This window comes from Engraulis encrasicolus, chromosome 2 (assembly GCF_034702125.1).
Source record: "Engraulis encrasicolus isolate BLACKSEA-1 chromosome 2, IST_EnEncr_1.0, whole genome shotgun sequence".
Classification (NCBI taxonomy): Eukaryota; Metazoa; Chordata; class Actinopteri; order Clupeiformes; family Engraulidae; genus Engraulis; species Engraulis encrasicolus.
In genome coordinates this window covers 37,027,309-37,045,708 of record NC_085858.1, presented here as the reverse complement: position 1 = coordinate 37,045,708, position 18,400 = coordinate 37,027,309, and the positions used below count along the sequence as shown (strand labels likewise).

The window sequence follows — 18,400 nt, the reverse complement described above, 5'->3', positions numbered from 1 at the left end:
GGAAATGATTATGATGTTGCATTTCCTTCAGAGTCTTTTCTGCATCTTACAAGATATTGGCCATGTACTACAGTACGGCTCACAAGTCTATAAGAAACCAGCCTATACTAGATTTAGACTTGCTATGAATATTTGCAACCCGCCATACATGTAGCTTATAAAATGATGCTAACACTGTGGAAACAGATGGCTCACACATCAAAGTTAGATGGATCAAAGTTAATCACCTGCTCTCCAATCTTGCCGGGCTCGCCAGTGGCTCCCTGGGGTCCTGGGAGTCCCTGTTGATAGGGACAGCAAAGAGAAGGAACATAAGATAACCAAGAACATCAAACACTCTTGTTTTTTATGTTGAGGGTGTGAATGTATGTGTTATAACTGAAGAGCTGAAGGCAAAGGAGGAAGCACCCACCTGGAATCCAGGAGGACCAGCAGGTCCAGCCTCGCCTCTCTCTCCAGCAGGACCCTAGTGGGAGAAGGAGCAGAACAAAACAAATCAAAAATCACACCCGGAACACAAAAATAGCATAGTGATTAAGTGTGTTTGGTATTAGGGTTGTGATTTGATGTACTATTTGATTGTTATTGAGCTTTGGTTGAGTACATGTGGGATGAGGGTTGCTATTTCATGTGCTGTTTGATTGCAATAGAGCATTGGTCAACCACTGTGTGTAAATGGCTTATAAGTGCCTTGGCATTGTGATGCAGTACTTGTTCAACTTAGCAATTAGCGTCAGTATATACAGTACATGCTACCATGTGTTAACGTGGATGTGAAAGTCGAGAGCAGTGCACTGTGGGATGGCGGAGGAGGGATGGTACTCACAGCGGCGCCGGGGGCACCAGGAGCACCAACATCACCATCTTTGCCAGCAGCACCCTGTAGAGGACAAACAACAAGACTTATCAGTAACAGAAACGCATTGCAGTGTGCCTTTCATAGGCACGGTATCAGCAATACCATTAGTGATGAGATGTGGTCGGTAGGAGATGGGTACAAGATGAGGTATACTTACAGCTGGGCCAAGGGGTCCAGCCTCGCCTCTTGAGCCAGGCTTGCCAGACTCACCCTGTACAGGACAACAAGATAATGAAAACATGACTCAGATCATGAAGAAGCTAGCTCAGTCGCGCTGGTCAGCAAAACATGTTGGTTAGACAAGTTTTACTGTAGTGCTAATGAGTGTTGTCATCTTCTTATATAAAATCTCGTTGTGTATAAGCTGTGAAATGGTGAAAGGTTGTGTACTCACAGCGGCTCCCTTGGGTCCGGGGAATCCCATGACTCCGGGCTGGCCTCTGGCTCCAGAGGGGCCGGGAGGTCCGGGACGGCCATCTTGTCCGGGTTGTCCCTGTGAGGGTCAGCAAGGAGTGGAGTGGGGACATTCATTAGTCTCAGTCAAAGGCAATGTCATGGGGATTATGTTTGTGATGGCTTGTAGGAAGGGAGGGAGGGAGAGAGACATTCCTTCTGTCTGGATCAATATCCAAATAAAATCTAGTACAATGTTTCAGATTTCTGCACCAAAGAATGTATTTTATTAACTAGGTAGTCTTCTGTTGAGTTGGCTTTATTCGTGAAGCAATCCATTCGCTAAAGTGTAGGTCATGGGGATACCTCCAGCTAAATGAGGTAAATTTGGTCAACAGGTGCAGCGAGGTAACTTGTGTTGTGTGGTTTTGCCAATTTTGCAGAGAAGGGTCATGTTGAAAAATCCTTTAATGGCGATTTTCTCAGTTTCACTTTGAGATGTGATTCTGGTATTGAAATCCGGTCACAAATGTTGAAGAGAAGGGGATGCTGTGAGGTAGGTTGTGCTGAGTGGTTTTATAAATGATAAAGAAAACTGTTGGACTTACACTGGGTCCCAACTTGCCGTCGGGTCCAGGGCTGCCAGGGCTACCAGTCATACCCTGCAAGAGAAGGACAATAGGTACAAGAGGTCAAGTGAAGGTCAAGCATGCGGGAGAAAAAGGTCAAACACCATGGCAAAGTAACACATACTGGTTGGTGTATGGTTTTTTTGTTATGACATTTATGTTTTGATTCTGTTAAAGTGTAAAGGTAACAGGCCATAATTCAATGTTAAGGATTTGGAAAAAAACAAGTTGATAACGTGATTTTTCACAAAACCTGCTAGTGTCTAGTGTTTTTTTTTTTTTAAGTCATCAGCCTTTGCAGACTTCTGGCAAGTCACAACATTTTAAAATATTTACATGTTTAAACTGAATTAAATCCTTTTCTCATTTGTTTAAATTTATGGATCTGCGGATCCAAAACGTACATACAGTAGCAGGCTAAAAGTGACGAGACCAAAGCAGACAGCTGGCAAGTTAGCCTACTTTTCGCCTACTTTGCCATGGACAAGAAGATTCAAGACCAATGTCTTTCGATCGATGTATTGGATATTGGATCTGTGGGTATTTGGGGTCGATCGTACTCACCTTGGCTCCGGGCATACCGGGCTCGCCGTTGCGGCCAGCCTCACCAGAAGATCCCTTGGGGCCAACAGCACCAGGGCCTCCACGCTCGCCAGTTGCTCCCTAGAGGACACAGCAGGACAGGACAGGACAGGACAGGACAGGACAGGACGGAGAACATTAGTGGGATTACAGGGCACATCAATACAGTACATGGGTGGGATTGAAGCACCCTTGTGCAATTGGGGGTGCCCCTATGCGTAATTGAGGGTGCCACACTTTATGGGCGGTTGCTACCTAAAAGCGCAGGGCAAGACAGGGAAGGGGGACATAGCTTTAAAGTGCCAATTTCCGGCATAATTTGCAGGCGTGCCATCTTTCAAAATTGTTGCATCAATATACTGTCTGTCCTCACTAATGAGCAGGGTGGCACTGGACAGGGCTTAAGAGTTGATTATGTATGACTACCACCCTCTGTGAGGAGGAACTACCTTTGAATTTATGGATGGATGGATGGATGGATGGATGGATGGATGGATGGATGGATGGATGGATTGATTGTATTAGTTGATTTTCCATTCATTATGGACTGTACATGAGGGTGTGTTGGTATCCTCAAACCCCTGTTACTGGGTGTAGTGGATCTTCTAGGGGTGCCATCTAGGGAAGTAGGGGGTGCCATACGCCTCATTACCCAATATAATTCAAACTAAGGACATGGGCGTCCCTCCGAACTCAAAGATGTGGAATATATTATGCATGTATTTCATATTTTGTGTCCTACCTTGGCTCCAGCAGCACCATCAGCACCAGGGAAACCACGGCTACCAGGGGCACCCTGAGAAAGAGAGAGAAATACACACGTTTACTTTCTTTACAAACTCAGTAGAAGAAAGCATACTTCTCTATACCTGTAAATTGTTACTACTAGAACATGTAGTACACTGTGTGTCAGTATCACTCTTAACACATGAAGTAAACTGCAATAATCGTCATGGTATGGGTGAAAATGTACATTCAAACATTCTGAAAATGTACATTCAAACATTCATAAATAGTTCCAAAATAGTAATATGCAATGTGTTTTCCCATACTCAAGGTCAGTTACCATCTTAGTAAAACATATACAGGAAGCGTTACCGTATATAAGACACATTGTAATGTGAAGAAGACAGGGGTGTGTTTCTCGGCAGCATTGTTGCTAACTAAGTTAGAAACTCGCTTGGTTGCAAAGCAGTTTCCCATTGACAACCTCCTAAGTAGCTAAGTGCCTAGCCACAACGCTTTCAAGAAACAGGGGCCCCATTTCAATGGCAAGTGATAGGTCGTGAAACGCCTGGTGATTGGATAATCTGCGGAGTTCACCAAAGAGTATCCAATCACTGGGCGTTTCACGTCCTAGGAAGGCTAGAACACTCGGCATTGAGAAAAGGCCAGGGTGCTGAATGAGGGCGATAAAGAGACAGGAAATAAGGGCTGTTTTTTTTTTTGGGGGGGGGGGGTACATACGCGCTCGCCAGGTGCTCCACGGCCTCCAACTGCGCCGGGCTCTCCGCGGGCTCCCCTCTTGCCCTCCTCTCCAGCGGGTCCAGGGGGTCCCTGAACTCCTGGGGCTCCCTGACAGAGACACACAACAACACAAGCACAGAGTGTTAGGCAAGACGGCTGTGTCTGTGTGTGTGTGTGTGTGTGTGTGTGTGCGTGTGCGTGCGCGTGTGTGTGTTGCTGATATGTGTGTGTCAGTGTGTGTGTGCGCACGCATGTGTGTGTGTGTGTGTGTGTCTGTGTTGCTGATGTGTGATGATTCTTTGAGGTGTTCCAAAGGTCAAGGGTCAAGAGCACTGTAATGTTTCATGGCAACCAATGAGCTATGAGAATGTACAGATAGACTGGGCACTGTGACACTGGTTGGGTACTCCAGTTCATTAAGTGGCATACAGCAGGTGCAGCAGTCAATATTGTTAATTACGATCTGTGTGGTGGTGGCACGAGTACACTGTGGGAAGGTGTCCATTAGGTGCAATGTACTGTAATGTAATGTAAAATAATAGCATTTGTGTGGTGGCACAGGTGTGCAGGCAGACAGGTACTCACAGACTCTCCCTTGGCGCCAGCCTCTCCCTTGTGTCCCTGGGCACCAGCCTCACCCTGGGGGATACAGATAAACACATTGTTTACAAACACATCGCTGTTGTTTACACACATATCATACATATTTCACATCATAAAAAATATTTCCATGGTCCTTGCTGTGGGTGCACTGTCTGTGGAAATTAGCCGTGCAGCTGTATTTGGGATTTGGGTGCATCTAGCTAATATGCATTGTCCTTCTATAATAAATGCAGGAAAATAACTTTTAAGCAAGTTAATAAATAAGAAATAAAACAATTCAACAAGTAAGGGAGGAAGCAATGCATGTGAAGTGTGCACTGCACTAGCGTCACTGAATATTTTCCAAAAAACTGAACAGTTAAAATTTGTCAAAGTCAAATTCCTCTGCAAAAAAAATGTGCTTCATGTGATGACTGTGATTGCTTGAACCACAGTGTTTCCCTGCATGAAAATGCATAATATTCTACAATCACTAATGGACAGTAGGCCTATCCATTCCCATGAATGCACTAAACAAACAAACAAACAAATGGACAAAACAAAACCCAAAAATGTTGTCCGAAAAAACTGTGTTTGGAATGAAGGTTGTGAGTGAGGCACTCTAGGAGTCACCCTGCATGACAATGCAAGTAACTCTACGGTAATTTTGCTCTATCAGTAAGCATTCACACCTATGAATGTTTTCAGCTTCAGTTCTTAGTAAGCTGAACAAAACACAGTAAAAGTGCTTGACTAAAACGTGTTTGGCATGACGGCACTCACAGTGTTTCCCTTGGCACCAGGTGCTCCGGGGGCACCAGAAGCTCCGGGTGGACCACGGGGTCCAGGGAAGCCAGGGGCTCCAGCAACACCAGCGGCACCCTGTAGGGGGCAGCAGAGAGACGCTTGTTATTTTACACACATTACCGCTAGACAGACACAATATGGCTGCCGACTAGCTTGACAGACTACTAGCAGCACAACACAGAGAGAGCTACAGCATAGTCCATCTTAGTGAAAATAGTTTTTTTTAGCCAAATCTAACCCAGAACAGGACAAAATGAGGAAATACATATAATTCTGTATTAAAAAGAAATCATAAGGAAGCTGAAATTGTGAACTTACGGGGGCACCCTTGGGACCAGCAGCACCATCAGCTCCGTTGTTTCCCTGTGAGGATAGAGAAGATGAGGTAAAAAAAGAGAGAGAAAAGGGAAAAAACAATGATGGTTAACATCGGTTGTTATGAATCAGTCCAGTCAGTGCCATCCATACATCTCAACAAATCATGCTGAGTAAGAAGAACAAACAAGAGAGTAAATACAAGCAAACTGAAGAGATGAACAGTGTCAACAAGAACAAGTACATACTTGTACAACAGATCCAGTGGACCAGAGTAACAACAACAAACAACATCAAAGAGTATAGATACGACAAACAAAAAAAGATAAACAAAAACAACAACAAAAGCAGATTATACGTACAGCAGCTCCAGCGGGGCCAGCAGGTCCGGGGTTTCCGGGCTCACCGCGAGCTCCAGCAGGTCCCTCACCACCACGAGCACCCTGGGCACCAACCTCTCCCTATGGGGTAGACAGAGGACACACACACACACGGTTAACATGTGTAAACAGTATGACATCATAAGCAGACACGACAAGAGTCTGCATGTGCTAGTCATTGTTTGAACCCGTGACACATCATCAGACCTGGAGAAACTCCATGACCTAACACATGTGTCTGTGGCTGCATGACTCCATGACCTAGCCTGGGCGGGGCCACATGTGTCTATGAGCACATGACTTCATGAGTCTGTGACCTGGCCTGGCCTCCCAATGAGTTGACTATGGGAAATAGCTAACAGGAAACTAGCTAGTATGATTCTCCCAATGACTTGACTATGGGAAATAGCTAACAGGGAACTAGCTACAATGATTCTCCCAGTGGTGGGAAATGCTGAATTATTAAAAGAAAGTAAGTCATGGCTCGGTCACATAATCATTTACATAATGTTGACTGTTATTGGAGTGGGATCTACATAATACCATACTCTGACATGTAGTCTTTTCAGCATTGCTGCTTTTGAGTGTCTGAGTGTTGCATCTTTTGAGAAGCTCAAAATAGGTTTCAATTTCAGGTTTAAGAAAACCCCCAGATGACTGGCTTCCATTAGTTATGGAAATGAGTCTGCAAGTCATGATTCTGGACAGTTTTCTCTGTTTTATGCTCATGGGATTGGTCTTTAGCGGACATCTATGTAAATCTAACAAAAATGGTTTTGTTGTTGACCTAAAAGCTACTTGTTGCTAAGCTGATGCTAAGCTGCTAAAGCCTGATCTAAATACCCCACTTTTTAAAGGATTTGAACAGAACTATTTCAGTATAGAGTAGAGTAGAGTAACTTTATTGATCCCCAGGGGGAAATTCAGGATAAGGGGAATGTTGAGTTTTGATTCAGACCTTAAAACATGAGGAAAATATATATTTTTTAAAAGCAGATCACTTACCTTAGCTCCAGGGCCACCGGGGAAGCCAGGGGCGCCAGCAGGTCCAGTTGGGCCCTATTGATGAGAAAAACAGTCAAGACATGAGCACAAGACACTACTGAGACACATCATTGACAGGCATGCTAAGTATCAGCTAATTGAAGTTCCATTACCATTGAATACGGACCACATTTAAAGGTGAACTGTGTAAGATTGTGGCCAAAGTAGGTATTGCAACTATGCTGCTCATTCAAACTGTGCTGGCTATGGCCAAATTTGATCTTTTTATGAATATTTATCAAGTAATAAACTAAAATGTATTAGTATGGCCGAAGTACAGTACATTTTTCAGCTAAAAATGTCTATTTCTCGAAAATCAAAATGGCGGACCATGGAGAAGATCTTGTCTTCATGTATGAAAAATGCCATTTTGAATTCATAATGAATACTTAGAATTTGAAGGTCATGGTAAATATGAAAAAAAGTAACATTTGTGAATGGGTAGCATGAATTCTGGAAATAAACTACTAAAAATATTACACAGTGCACCTTTAAGTAGGAATGCATGTAAATATTTTGGTCATATTCCATGGCTAGCTCGTATTTTGGCTATTCATTGGCTACCCTTTATATCATGGTTATAACAACACAGAGCATCACTCCTGCGTCCCGTGGTTTATAACACATTAATAACACATGCAATAGAGCTTAGAATGCTATCTTGGTTTTCATACTTACAGGGGGTCCAGCAGCACCAGCAGGTCCATCGTTACCACGGGCACCCTGCAAAAATAGGGGGAAGAATGTTATGGGACTGTCATGGTCATGGATAAGCATAAGGACACTATCGTCTGTGTTATGCAATGTGGAACCTGAACCTTCATGTGCAACTATGAAGGCTATTCTGGACTAGTAACAGCAAAATAGTGCTGTTTTTGCCGAAATTTCCATTAACAGAGGATAAGTAGACCCTATTATCAGCTCTATACAGACATTTGACTATGTGAAAGATGCTCTCCCTCTAGATAATTTAAGTGGTGATGTCATTGAGATACTATTTCTTGGATTCTAGACATATTTCTTGGAGTCTATTGGAGGCATTCAGAGTGTAAGAGCTCATTGGGTACTTATTCTCTGACGAAGGTCTAAAGGGTCATTTTCATGGAAACTTTGAATACTCACAGCAGCACCGTTGGGTCCGGCACGGCCTCTCTCACCAGGCAGACCACGGGGTCCCTAAGAGAGACAGAAAGACAAAAAGAGATAGTCCTTTAAAGGAGGCTTGAGGAAGACAAAAAGAGATAGTCCTTTAAAGGAGGCTTGAGGAAGACAAAAAGAGATAGTCCTGTAGCCCCTTAATGCACGCTGTACCTCCTGAGGCACGCTGTAATAGACAGCGAAAGTTAACTACTATAGTACTACCACTACTGCACAGTGCCTTCAGTAATTCATTATGACTTGGTCATTGCCATCCTGGTAACAGCTAATTTATAATGGCTTGTCTTAAGGGGTTAAAGGAGGCTTGGTAGGAAAACTAATATGAGCTGAACTCTACATTTCCAAATGTCCAATTTTGAATTGCAGATTAATCAATAGTTTTAGGTTGAATGAGGTTAAATATGTCTGCTGTTTTATGGACAACATATGGACTGCTGTCATATGGACTTCCATAGTATGTGGCTGGACTAAATCGGGTGTAACCAGAAGTCTGGACAGTTCTAGGAGGGGAGAAACAGAGTTCTGAAGGCGGAAGAAGGACTACTCACCATGGCTCCGGGGGTTCCGTTCTCTCCAGGTGCACCACCCTCTCCCTGTAGGCAAAGGCACAGTGATGTTACTACTACCACTGCATTATGGGAAATGTAGTGTTTTTTTTATTGAGAGCAAGCATTGGTTAGGTAGGTCATAGGTCAGTGCTCACCTTAGGTCCAGCAGGGCCAGAGTCTCCCTTGGCTCCATCAAGACCGCTGAATCCCTGAAAGACATAAGCACCAAGATGTGAGCTGATGAATTCTGAGAAATGGCCTTGGACATGATTGGCTAAGTTTACATCAGACATTTAATTCAGAATTAACTCACTTTAATTCTGAATGAAGCTTAATTCCGCTTTGAAAACGTCATGTAAACAATTCACAATTCACAATTCGGAATTAAATGAAAGATCAAAGTAAACTCAAAGGAACATATTAATTCTGAATTATTCATTCAGAATTTAAAAACGCCATGTAAACGTAGCCACTGTCACAAAAGACACCCAATGAGCTCTAGAAGCTTCATTGGATGGTTGATTGCACTTTATGCTATGATTACAAAACAAAAACAAAAAAAACAATGAAAGTAAAGAGAAATACAACAAGTGTGCATGGTGTAGATACTCACTCTGTGTCCCTTGATTCCGGGAAGTCCGGGGGTTCCGGGGAATCCACGAGCTCCCTGTTGAGAGAGGAAGTGATGTCATGTCATGTGATGTCATGTCAGCTCAGGTCATGTGATGAAGAGTGCTTCCTCCATGTTGAGGAATCAATCACAATTCATGACAGGAATGATGTTATAGCGCAAATAAAGAAGATGAAAATCAATAGTTATAGGATGGGTTAACGACATGCAGTACAATATGTGAGCAGTCATAGGCATAGCCAATGGCACACACTTCCTCTTTACATGAGTCTAGACATGTAGAGAGCATTGTATGTACAGTATGTCTGAGATGACAATAGAAAATAAATAAAAAATATAAACACGCACCTGAGGGCCACTGGGTCCACGCTCACCATTGCGACCAGCCTTGCCGGACTCACCCTAAACAGGAAGAAGGAAAAGAAGCAGAGGAAGTGGAAGACGCTAACATTAGATCCAGTTCAACAATCAATACATAACAGCAGGCCCACTGTTCCTGCATTATAACGGAAACAGTCCTGCTAGATAAGCCCCCCCGTTGCTTAAAATCTTTAAAATATCCCCATTTCCTCTACCCCCAATACATCGCACTGTGCTTATAGATTACATGTTGCACACGTACGGTAATATAGGCCTACTATTTAATATATCAAATGTTAAATCTATGTGTCAAGACTCTCAATCATCCAGGTGAGTTTGCTCATTATACAACTGCTATACAGTGTCATGTCGAGTCCAATGCTAATCTGGAGTGCATTCGCACCTGTCTTACATCACAAGCAAGCAATAGAGTCTACACTTCATATACAGTATTTGCACTATCTTGACAAAAAACAATCTCTTTGTTTTTGCTTTTGTTGTGCTTTTTTTAGAGAGAAAAACTGCATTTTCTGCAATATCAACTTACATCCTCTCCGTTCTTGCCAGGGGGTCCAGCAGGTCCACGGGGTCCCAGGGGGCCCTATGACATACAGGCAGAGAGGACAAGAGCCACTGGTAAGAAAACATATATACTGACAGTCCTCACAATCTGTATGTATTTGTGTGTATATCTGAATAATCTGTATGTATTTTCGTGTGTATGTCTGAATAATGTGATGATGATGGTGATGATGATGATGATGATGATGATGATGATGATGATGATGATGATGATGAATAGCTTGTGCAATTGTTGTGAGCCTGTCTATTTCTAGAACTGGCACATTTTGAATTGGTAATCTTCTATGTGCAAGAACCGACAGGTTTGATGCTGTGTGTGTGTGTGTGTGTGTGTGTGTGAACATCTTACCAATCACAGGGTCTGTGTGTGTTTTTGTGCTTGTTTGCATTCTAATTTGAATAATATGATGTGTACAATAAGGTCTGTAGAAGATGTGGCCTTGGCGTACACAGTCAATTTTGTAAGTGTCAAATGTAACCTAGTTGGTGATTCACTTAAAAGAACGGTCCACCTCATTTCAAGAAATTCCTCAGATGTAGTTTCAAGAAATTGCTCATATGTAGTTCGTCAACAGTATGTGTTCGCATTGCCTACTTAACAGTAGCCTATAACCAAAATAAGCATAGCAATGCAAGTCTATGGGAGCAAACAAAACATCGTCAAATGTACTCATAAAGTACTTTAAAATGAATGTAATATTCACCAGAAAGCAACAGGTATTTTATCCCGCCCTCTGATCAGTTGTGGCTTGATGCTAATGCTCCCATTTACTTCCAGTGATTATGCTAAGCTATGCTAATAATTCTGATACCAATAAATCTAGGTGCTGAAAACAGTGAGAATAAAATGATATGCACATTCATGAATTACTGGAATTATTACTGGAAGTACTGAAAATATGTGAAAAGGGGTGGACTGTTCCTTTAAGTGTTAAAGTAACACTACCAAGTTAACTGTGTGTGCTGTGAGAAAATGTGTAGACTGTACATTGTAATTTGCTCTTGTGTTGGTTTGCGCATTTGTTTGTATATTTGTTTGAACAATGTGATAATATGTTCTATCTGTAATCTGTAGTTGTGTTTCTGTCTTTGAGGACAAAAAGTCTACTTAGCAAGTGAGCAATAGCATGTGCAGGCAACTGTATGTGTTTAAATAGTTTTAGCTAGCATTAGCAGTAAGGTGACAAGGTCATTGCTGACAGTGCACCAGTGTGACCTTTTGAGGAATGTTAACCCAATTGTCCTGCTGCCTTAAGTTAAATCAACTCGAGACTTAACTCAATTCAGGGCTTTCTGAAGTTTGGCTTACGTACAAACTTAAGGCAGCAAGGCGACTTGCTTTTACGTTTAACTGTCTGCAATGTGTCCTCGTGCAATATCACAATACGGAGACTACGCACGCGTAGCAGATTTGCCTTACTTAGCAAACTTATATGACATGTTTTTGTGACCACTCTGTGTACATATTGAGTATGTTTTGCACTACACGTGCATATTTTCAGATTTTTGTGTGTATGCGTATGTATGTATGTATGTTTTCTGTGTTTTGTCAGGACATTGTGTGTCTGTGTTTTTGTGCATCATGGGGTCTGTGTGTGTATTTTGTGCATTTTGTGGGGACATTGTGCGTGTACTCACAGGAGCTCCAGCCTCACCAGGCTCACCAGGGGGGCCAGTGAAACCCTGAGGACCCTGTAGAGGAGACAGACAGAAAGACAACATCAGGTCACCACTGTCCACCACTGTAAGCACTCATTACTAGCATGCAATAACAGCAAAAACTTAACTGTGACAGCTGGGGCAATTGGGGAAAATACTTATATTGAAAATGCACTGTCTCAGTTGAAACACATGTTAAACATATACTTTACTTTAAATACACTCCATACAACAGCATATACTATATTCAAAAAGCATTAACAATAGTTATGTGGCTATACACTGGCCTTGGTTGCAGAGCCAGAATAGACACCCGCAGGCTAAAAAGTATGGGTGCTGCTCGCTCTAAAATCAGCAGCAGCGCACCACAAGCCATATTACAAGTTAAAACACGCCAACAACAGCAGCAGGCGTGGGGGGAGACTCATAGCAGTGGCTGAGCTCATAGCAGGCCCAAGTCCAAACCCTCATGCAGGGAGGGAGGACACATATGAGAGTTGATAAAAGAAAAAAGGACAAAAATATACTCACGCCTGCACCAGGAGGTCCGGGAGGTCCACGAGGTCCCATTGGGCCCTGGAGAGAGACAGAGAGAGAGAGAAGAGAAGAGGAGAGAAGAGAGTGCACACCACTTAAAACATTGCAAGATGTTTGTTTAATTGGCAAAGTATATTTAATTGCATGCTACATACTGCATTCTGTCAAAAATGTGAAGGGTTTCTAATAATAGTGTAGACTGGATGTACTTTTGTGTAGTCTTAATTTAATTGGGTCAACCAAGTTCACAGATCTGGTTGACCTTTGTATGACCTTAGTTTGACCTTACAGGCTGGTAATGAGCACAACCACACATGTGCATTCCCAAGTGTATCTACAGTATGAACTGCCAAGGGCCTAGGACTAATGCTAGATAATGTATGTGTGCTGTTAAAATGTATTATTGTGTATATTGTTTTACCGTGTGTGTGTGTGTGTGTGTGTGTGTGTGTGTGTGTGTGTGTGTGTGTGTGTGTGTGTGTGTGTGTGTGTGTGTGTGTGTGTGTGTGTGTGTGTGTGTGTGTGTGTGTGTGTGTGTGTGTGTGTACCGAAACACAACTCTGTTTCTGTCAGAGAAACTGTGTCAGGGAAACTGTGTGTGAATCTGTCTCAGTGAATGATGGTGTTTTGTGTCATATTCAATGTATGACCTTCATTGGCCTGGATAGGTCATCTATTTTGTTTGTTTGAGATCGCTACCTTCCATCTGTTTCTGTGTTATGTCTGATCGTGAGTTTCCATTTCCACCATCCTTCACTGTTAAAAGAAGCCGTCCAATAAGCGTGTGTGCTCATGTGTATGCTGTCTTACCATTGGTCCAGGGATGGGCATGCCGCCGGACTTGGATGGATCATCAAATCCGCCAGACATCTGAGGAGCAAAGTTCTGTTGGGAGACAAAAGGGGTGACAGAGGTTAGTCAAGTCTTGCATTTTTATTTTCCACCTTTATTTCCTACACCAAATACACATTTGGTACAACTGTACTGTATGCACCAAACCAAACTGTACAGACTAAATTGGCAGCTCCTGGACTTACTATGTTGACTGATGAACTATCTGGGCTGCTGTGTGAATTTGCAAGCAGCCATGTTAAAACACGCTGCCTGATATGGCACTACAGTAGATTACAAACTGACTGATCATCATCAAAACAGACAAGGAGAGGGGAGCAAGGAGGTTCCACCGTCCCTATCTTCCTCTTTTACTGTATGCAGAGGAGATGTTAGATTGCTGCTGTCAACCTGTCAAAGCACTTCCCAGTGTTATCACCTTGTGGTGAGCCACAAAACCTATCTGCTTCAATCACAGCACAACTGAAGCCGGCACAGACACACCTAGCCCGCTCTGTGAGGCCCTCTACCAGCACAGACATGGAAAACCAACCACACTGACTGACTAACTAAGATTTACATTCTTAAATACAGACAGACAGGATGACAGACAGGCATACAGACAGACAGACAGACAGACAGACAGACAGACAGACAGACAGACAGGCAGGCAGACATACAGACAGGCATACAGACAGACAGACAGACTGGCCTACAGACAGACTGACTGACAGACTGCCATACAGACAGACAGACAGACAGACAGACAGACAGCATGGCATGGCCTGGTCAGCTCCCTGCACTGTACTGTGTAGGTGATGTCCAGAGCGCTGTCCACTGCCCTGGTGCTGAACTACACACGCTCAGAGGCCTGCAGCAGGTCTGAGATCAGCAGCTGTGAGGGAATGTGCTGACAGTTCTGCCCCCAAGGCCAGCTCAGTCGCCAGAGACCCGCATGGGAGACTGACACAGGGCATTCCCAGGCGTGACATAAGGGGTTAACCTTTGACCCCTGCCATTTCCAGGAAGTCTTTTTTGTCTATGTGCGTGTGTGTGTGTGTGTGTGTGTGTGTGTGTGTGTGTGTGTCTGTGCAGGACGGGTGGAGACAGGGAGTGGGAGAGAGAGAGAGAGAGAGAGAGAGAGAGAGAGAGAGAGAGAGAGAGAGAGAGAGAGACTTACTCCGCCGAGGCCGGGAGGTCCGGGAGGGCCAGGGGGTCCGGGAAGGCCGGGCTGTCCGGGAATGCCATCGTTTCCGGCAGGACCAGCGGGGCCCTGTTTTAGCAAGCGGGAATAACAGGATTTTTTTTAGGAGGATTTCTACTCTTTGGTGTAAACACATAGTCACCTCCACCACTTGCCACTGACAGGTGTGAGTTTAGTACTGTACATGCAAGTATATAATAAGGATAGTAAGTATATAATAAGTATTGTAAGTATATAGTAAAGCAAGTAAATAGAGAACAGAAGGCGCGTCATTGCATTAAAGCAAACACATGTTAAACAGTTAGCATAACCTTAATTAATTGTGTTACAGAACAGATCATTTGGCCTAAAATTAACACTGCACCATGAAGGGGCTAAACTATGTCAGAAGTCATCATGCCAATGAGTAGACTTGAGTTGTCTGCTCAGCGCATCACTTGTTATACAGGAAGTCTAACATTATCGTACTCCTACTGAGAGGGACATGCTAGCAAGTGGAAGTTTTAACATGCACACATGTGGTGGAAGTCTAAAGAACACAGAGAGCATGCTGGGAATGAGGAAGTGGACACCTACTCTGTCTCCCTTGGGTCCACGGGGTCCCTATGTAGGTGAAAATACAACATGTATCAATAATAATAGTAATAATAATAATAGTAATAATAATAATAATATAATGGTGTACATAATACATAATCCAAACATAATCTCTTTACCTCAACGGTTCCCTGGGCACCTATAAAATTAACAAAGGAAACAAGTGTCATAATCTCAAATCAAAAGGTGTGACTTCCCAGTAATCCCCGTTTGTTATAAAACTCTACCCCTAATGCGGTGCATGCAGGTGTTTCAAACATTCACTTTAGTGTAGGCCTTGAACACAGCTCTATGAACAGGGCCCATAGGTAAACTACAGGCCAGGCTTCAACATGGAGAAAAAAAAACAGGCAGAGGCCATAATGCATTATAATCCCATGCGATTGGTCGCTGATGAGGGACACAGGAGGACTGGGAAGGAAGTATATCCAGGTCTTGCCAATGTAGGTTATCCAAAAACGTTAACTCCCAACAATCGAGAAACAGCAGTGGTTGATTGATGGACTTGGCATCTTGAGCCTCTCCAAAAAGGGCTTTAAAAAAAGAGCTTTAAAAAGCTTTTTAAAAACCAAAAGAACTGAGGCCCTGTCGGTGGTGAGGTGAGGGGCGGGGCGGGACTGCGCTCGTACCGTCGTCGGGGCAGATAGGGCAGCACTCATCGTGTGGGATCACTGGATTGGGGCAGTCTTGGATTTCTTCGCAGATGACCTCGTCGCACATAACGGTTCCGCTGTCGCACACGCAGATTTGGCATGGCTCTGGTTTCCATACGTCCCGGTCATTGTAGACCTGGCCGTCCAACGTACAGCTGGCGCCCGTGCCTGCGCAAGGAGAGAAGGCCCAAGTTAGTTCAACAGTTCAGTTTCAGAAAGCGGGTTTTTTTTTATTATTATTATTTTTACATATTTTCATTTATCCAGTGGCATATCTGGCCCAAAAGTTGTTTTATCTCGGCCTAATATACTTGGCACATGTTAGAACCACTCGCAGCAACCCAAATGGGTTTTTCATTAGTATTTGCACACACACGCACACACACACAAAAAAAAACAGCTGTTGGGCGTGGGAATTCTACACTGTCTATGAAAACCTATACATAAATAAAAAACATGGCTAACCAATTTATTTTTGGTTTTTAGGAAGCTGTTTAGAACATCTAAATTAATGAGCTGTGAAGGCATGACTTTGCAACACAATAATTAGGCTACCAAAGAGTGAAGGGTCTAGCTATCTGTTAATATTTCTGCATGGGAAAGGTCTAGTTCCCTGTCGTGTAGGGTTTACTGCCAATCGTGAAATAATTGAATACTGTCAGCTTGGCAGCGACGTGCGTTTTTCCCTGAGTGGAAAGTCTGAAATGTCTGCATGTGTTTTCAATTATCATGGAAAAAAGGACAGGGGCGGAGCAATTCCCTGTGAAACGGTTTTTCCAACCTATTGCACTTCCTGTGTCAGCCACTGGATGGCGCCATGACATCACCAGTCAGCCATAAGCTTTCAGACAGATGTTAAAGCAATACAGGCGTGAAGTCTGGGGGCCCTTCCAAGAAGGGCTGATGCTGGTCACATACTGTTCTGCTTCGCATTGTTCCATAAGCCTTTGTGAATTTTAGCCATTTAGCAATATACATGACAGACACTTGTGTTGTCTTCTTTTAAGCTATAAGTCGAACTAGGCTATAAGCTGTTGCTTTTCTTTACGATTTATGAGCCAGTACGGAGGGAAAAGGTTAACCCTGTCTCTTTTGACTTTGCATGCTTGACTTGGTTTAAAAAAAAAAAAGTATTAAAGTGTGCCCCATCGACTAGTGTAAAATAAAGTAAATGGAGACTACATTTCAGAGTTATTTGCCTTGCTGACTCTTGTCTCCATGTCCAACTCTCCACAGCTGTGAAAACGTAGCTCGGGGACATCAAATAGCGCTGGGAGAGAAGGGCTCTGTAACCTGCGCCAACTTGCCTCTACTGCTCGCGCCTGCATGTGCAGTTTTTAAAAAGGCCCATCCATGGCCAGCGTTGTTTTATGCTAAAAACGCACCCTTGTACATCTCTGGGGTCCAACACAAATGGCCCCAAGATGACTTTGTGGATGAGAGCAAAGAGCTGAAAAAAAGGCAAGGCACTCAGGCACATCAGCAGACCACGGCTGAAGCAGTGGCAGACCCATTTTCTTTGGTACAAGCTTCCAGTCCTGGTTATCACAGCTGCGCAATATCTCGGAGGCGCATAACCACCACCACCCTCGCATCCATCACAGACGCCTCAAAAAGTTGTACTTACGATCGTCCTCGCCTTGTCCTCTTGCCAAAAGCACTGTTGCGCTGAGCAACAGCGCCAACCGAATATCCACAAAGCTGAACATGTCTAAATATTAGACATGTAGACTCTTTGAGGCAAGAGAAGTTCTTTTTTCCCCGTTAGAGTCCAATCATACAGGAGGGTCGGGTCTTCTATAACTCCAATCCAGACCCCAGCAGAAACTCCCTACTGCCTTTACCAACTTTTTCCTGAAGCTTTTATACTCCAGAGCTTTGGGGAGGTGCTGAGCGGGGCTCACAGCACGAACATGTTCACGTTTAAGTGGAGAGAGTCCCTCCTTCGGTCGACCCAGGGGCAGTCTCAAGGAACTTTTTTACCACCACATCTTCAGAAACATGAGCTCTGAATGAAAAGGTGGCGGATCTGTCTTAAAAGCATCACATCTTTTCTTTCAAGTGAACGGCAACTCATGGCATCCGCGCCGACACGTAGCAGGCAAGGCCTGTAAGTTTATCTTTATTGCTGGTATCATAGCTGATACTATCAATATGTCTTTTCCTGGGAGCAGAATAGGAGGTTCATTTTCATTGTGTCACTGCAACCCAACGCGGATTTCACTTGTGAAGTACAGTATAGTGGTGTTTTTGGTATATGTTGCATTTAATAATAATAAATGTCTGCTATGTCATGTTTCTGTAATTGTGATTGTATACAACTGTAGGGGGATGGCTTTATTATAGCTTTATTATAGCTTTATTGGCGGATGTATGACAGCTTTCCAAAAGTGTATGCTCTTTTCTTTGGTCATTGTGGGGCTTATAGCCTACTTGAGACTGTGCTTAGAAATGCCAGTTGCTATACATTTCCAGGACATTTCTACTTCTTGGAAAACGTGCTTTTCATCTTACATCTCTCATAGGTTGTTATAGCAATCACATAGGCATTCGGGACAGTGCAAATCACACTTTGGGGTGTT

General features: G+C 43.5%; 1 protein-coding gene across 1 annotated transcript in view; it reads right to left on the bottom strand.

The window, feature by feature from the left end:
* col1a1a (collagen, type I, alpha 1a) overlaps nucleotides 1-17,664 on the bottom strand; it is a 29,067-nt gene extending 11,403 nt beyond the window's left edge. The window contains exons 1-29 of the mRNA XM_063187793.1: nucleotides 17,446-17,664; nucleotides 15,795-15,986; nucleotides 15,285-15,304; nucleotides 15,145-15,171; nucleotides 14,545-14,637; nucleotides 13,344-13,418; nucleotides 12,528-12,572; nucleotides 11,976-12,029; nucleotides 10,303-10,356; nucleotides 9,744-9,797; nucleotides 9,378-9,431; nucleotides 8,920-8,973; nucleotides 8,765-8,809; nucleotides 8,181-8,234; nucleotides 7,737-7,781; nucleotides 7,020-7,073; nucleotides 5,997-6,095; nucleotides 5,638-5,682; nucleotides 5,296-5,394; nucleotides 4,516-4,569; nucleotides 3,931-4,038; nucleotides 3,206-3,259; nucleotides 2,446-2,544; nucleotides 1,861-1,914; nucleotides 1,254-1,352; nucleotides 1,017-1,070; nucleotides 827-880; nucleotides 413-466; nucleotides 228-281 (exon numbers count right to left, since the gene is read on the bottom strand). Of these exons, the coding sequence (XP_063043863.1) occupies nucleotides 228-281; nucleotides 413-466; nucleotides 827-880; nucleotides 1,017-1,070; nucleotides 1,254-1,352; nucleotides 1,861-1,914; nucleotides 2,446-2,544; nucleotides 3,206-3,259; nucleotides 3,931-4,038; nucleotides 4,516-4,569; nucleotides 5,296-5,394; nucleotides 5,638-5,682; nucleotides 5,997-6,095; nucleotides 7,020-7,073; nucleotides 7,737-7,781; nucleotides 8,181-8,234; nucleotides 8,765-8,809; nucleotides 8,920-8,973; nucleotides 9,378-9,431; nucleotides 9,744-9,797; nucleotides 10,303-10,356; nucleotides 11,976-12,029; nucleotides 12,528-12,572; nucleotides 13,344-13,418; nucleotides 14,545-14,637; nucleotides 15,145-15,171; nucleotides 15,285-15,304; nucleotides 15,795-15,986; nucleotides 17,446-17,527 (1,929 nt within the window). The 5' untranslated portion in view covers nucleotides 17,528-17,664. The remainder of the gene's footprint in view (nucleotides 1-227; nucleotides 282-412; nucleotides 467-826; nucleotides 881-1,016; nucleotides 1,071-1,253; nucleotides 1,353-1,860; nucleotides 1,915-2,445; nucleotides 2,545-3,205; nucleotides 3,260-3,930; nucleotides 4,039-4,515; nucleotides 4,570-5,295; nucleotides 5,395-5,637; nucleotides 5,683-5,996; nucleotides 6,096-7,019; nucleotides 7,074-7,736; nucleotides 7,782-8,180; nucleotides 8,235-8,764; nucleotides 8,810-8,919; nucleotides 8,974-9,377; nucleotides 9,432-9,743; nucleotides 9,798-10,302; nucleotides 10,357-11,975; nucleotides 12,030-12,527; nucleotides 12,573-13,343; nucleotides 13,419-14,544; nucleotides 14,638-15,144; nucleotides 15,172-15,284; nucleotides 15,305-15,794; nucleotides 15,987-17,445) is intronic.
* Nucleotides 17,665-18,400: the final 736 nt, after the last annotated feature.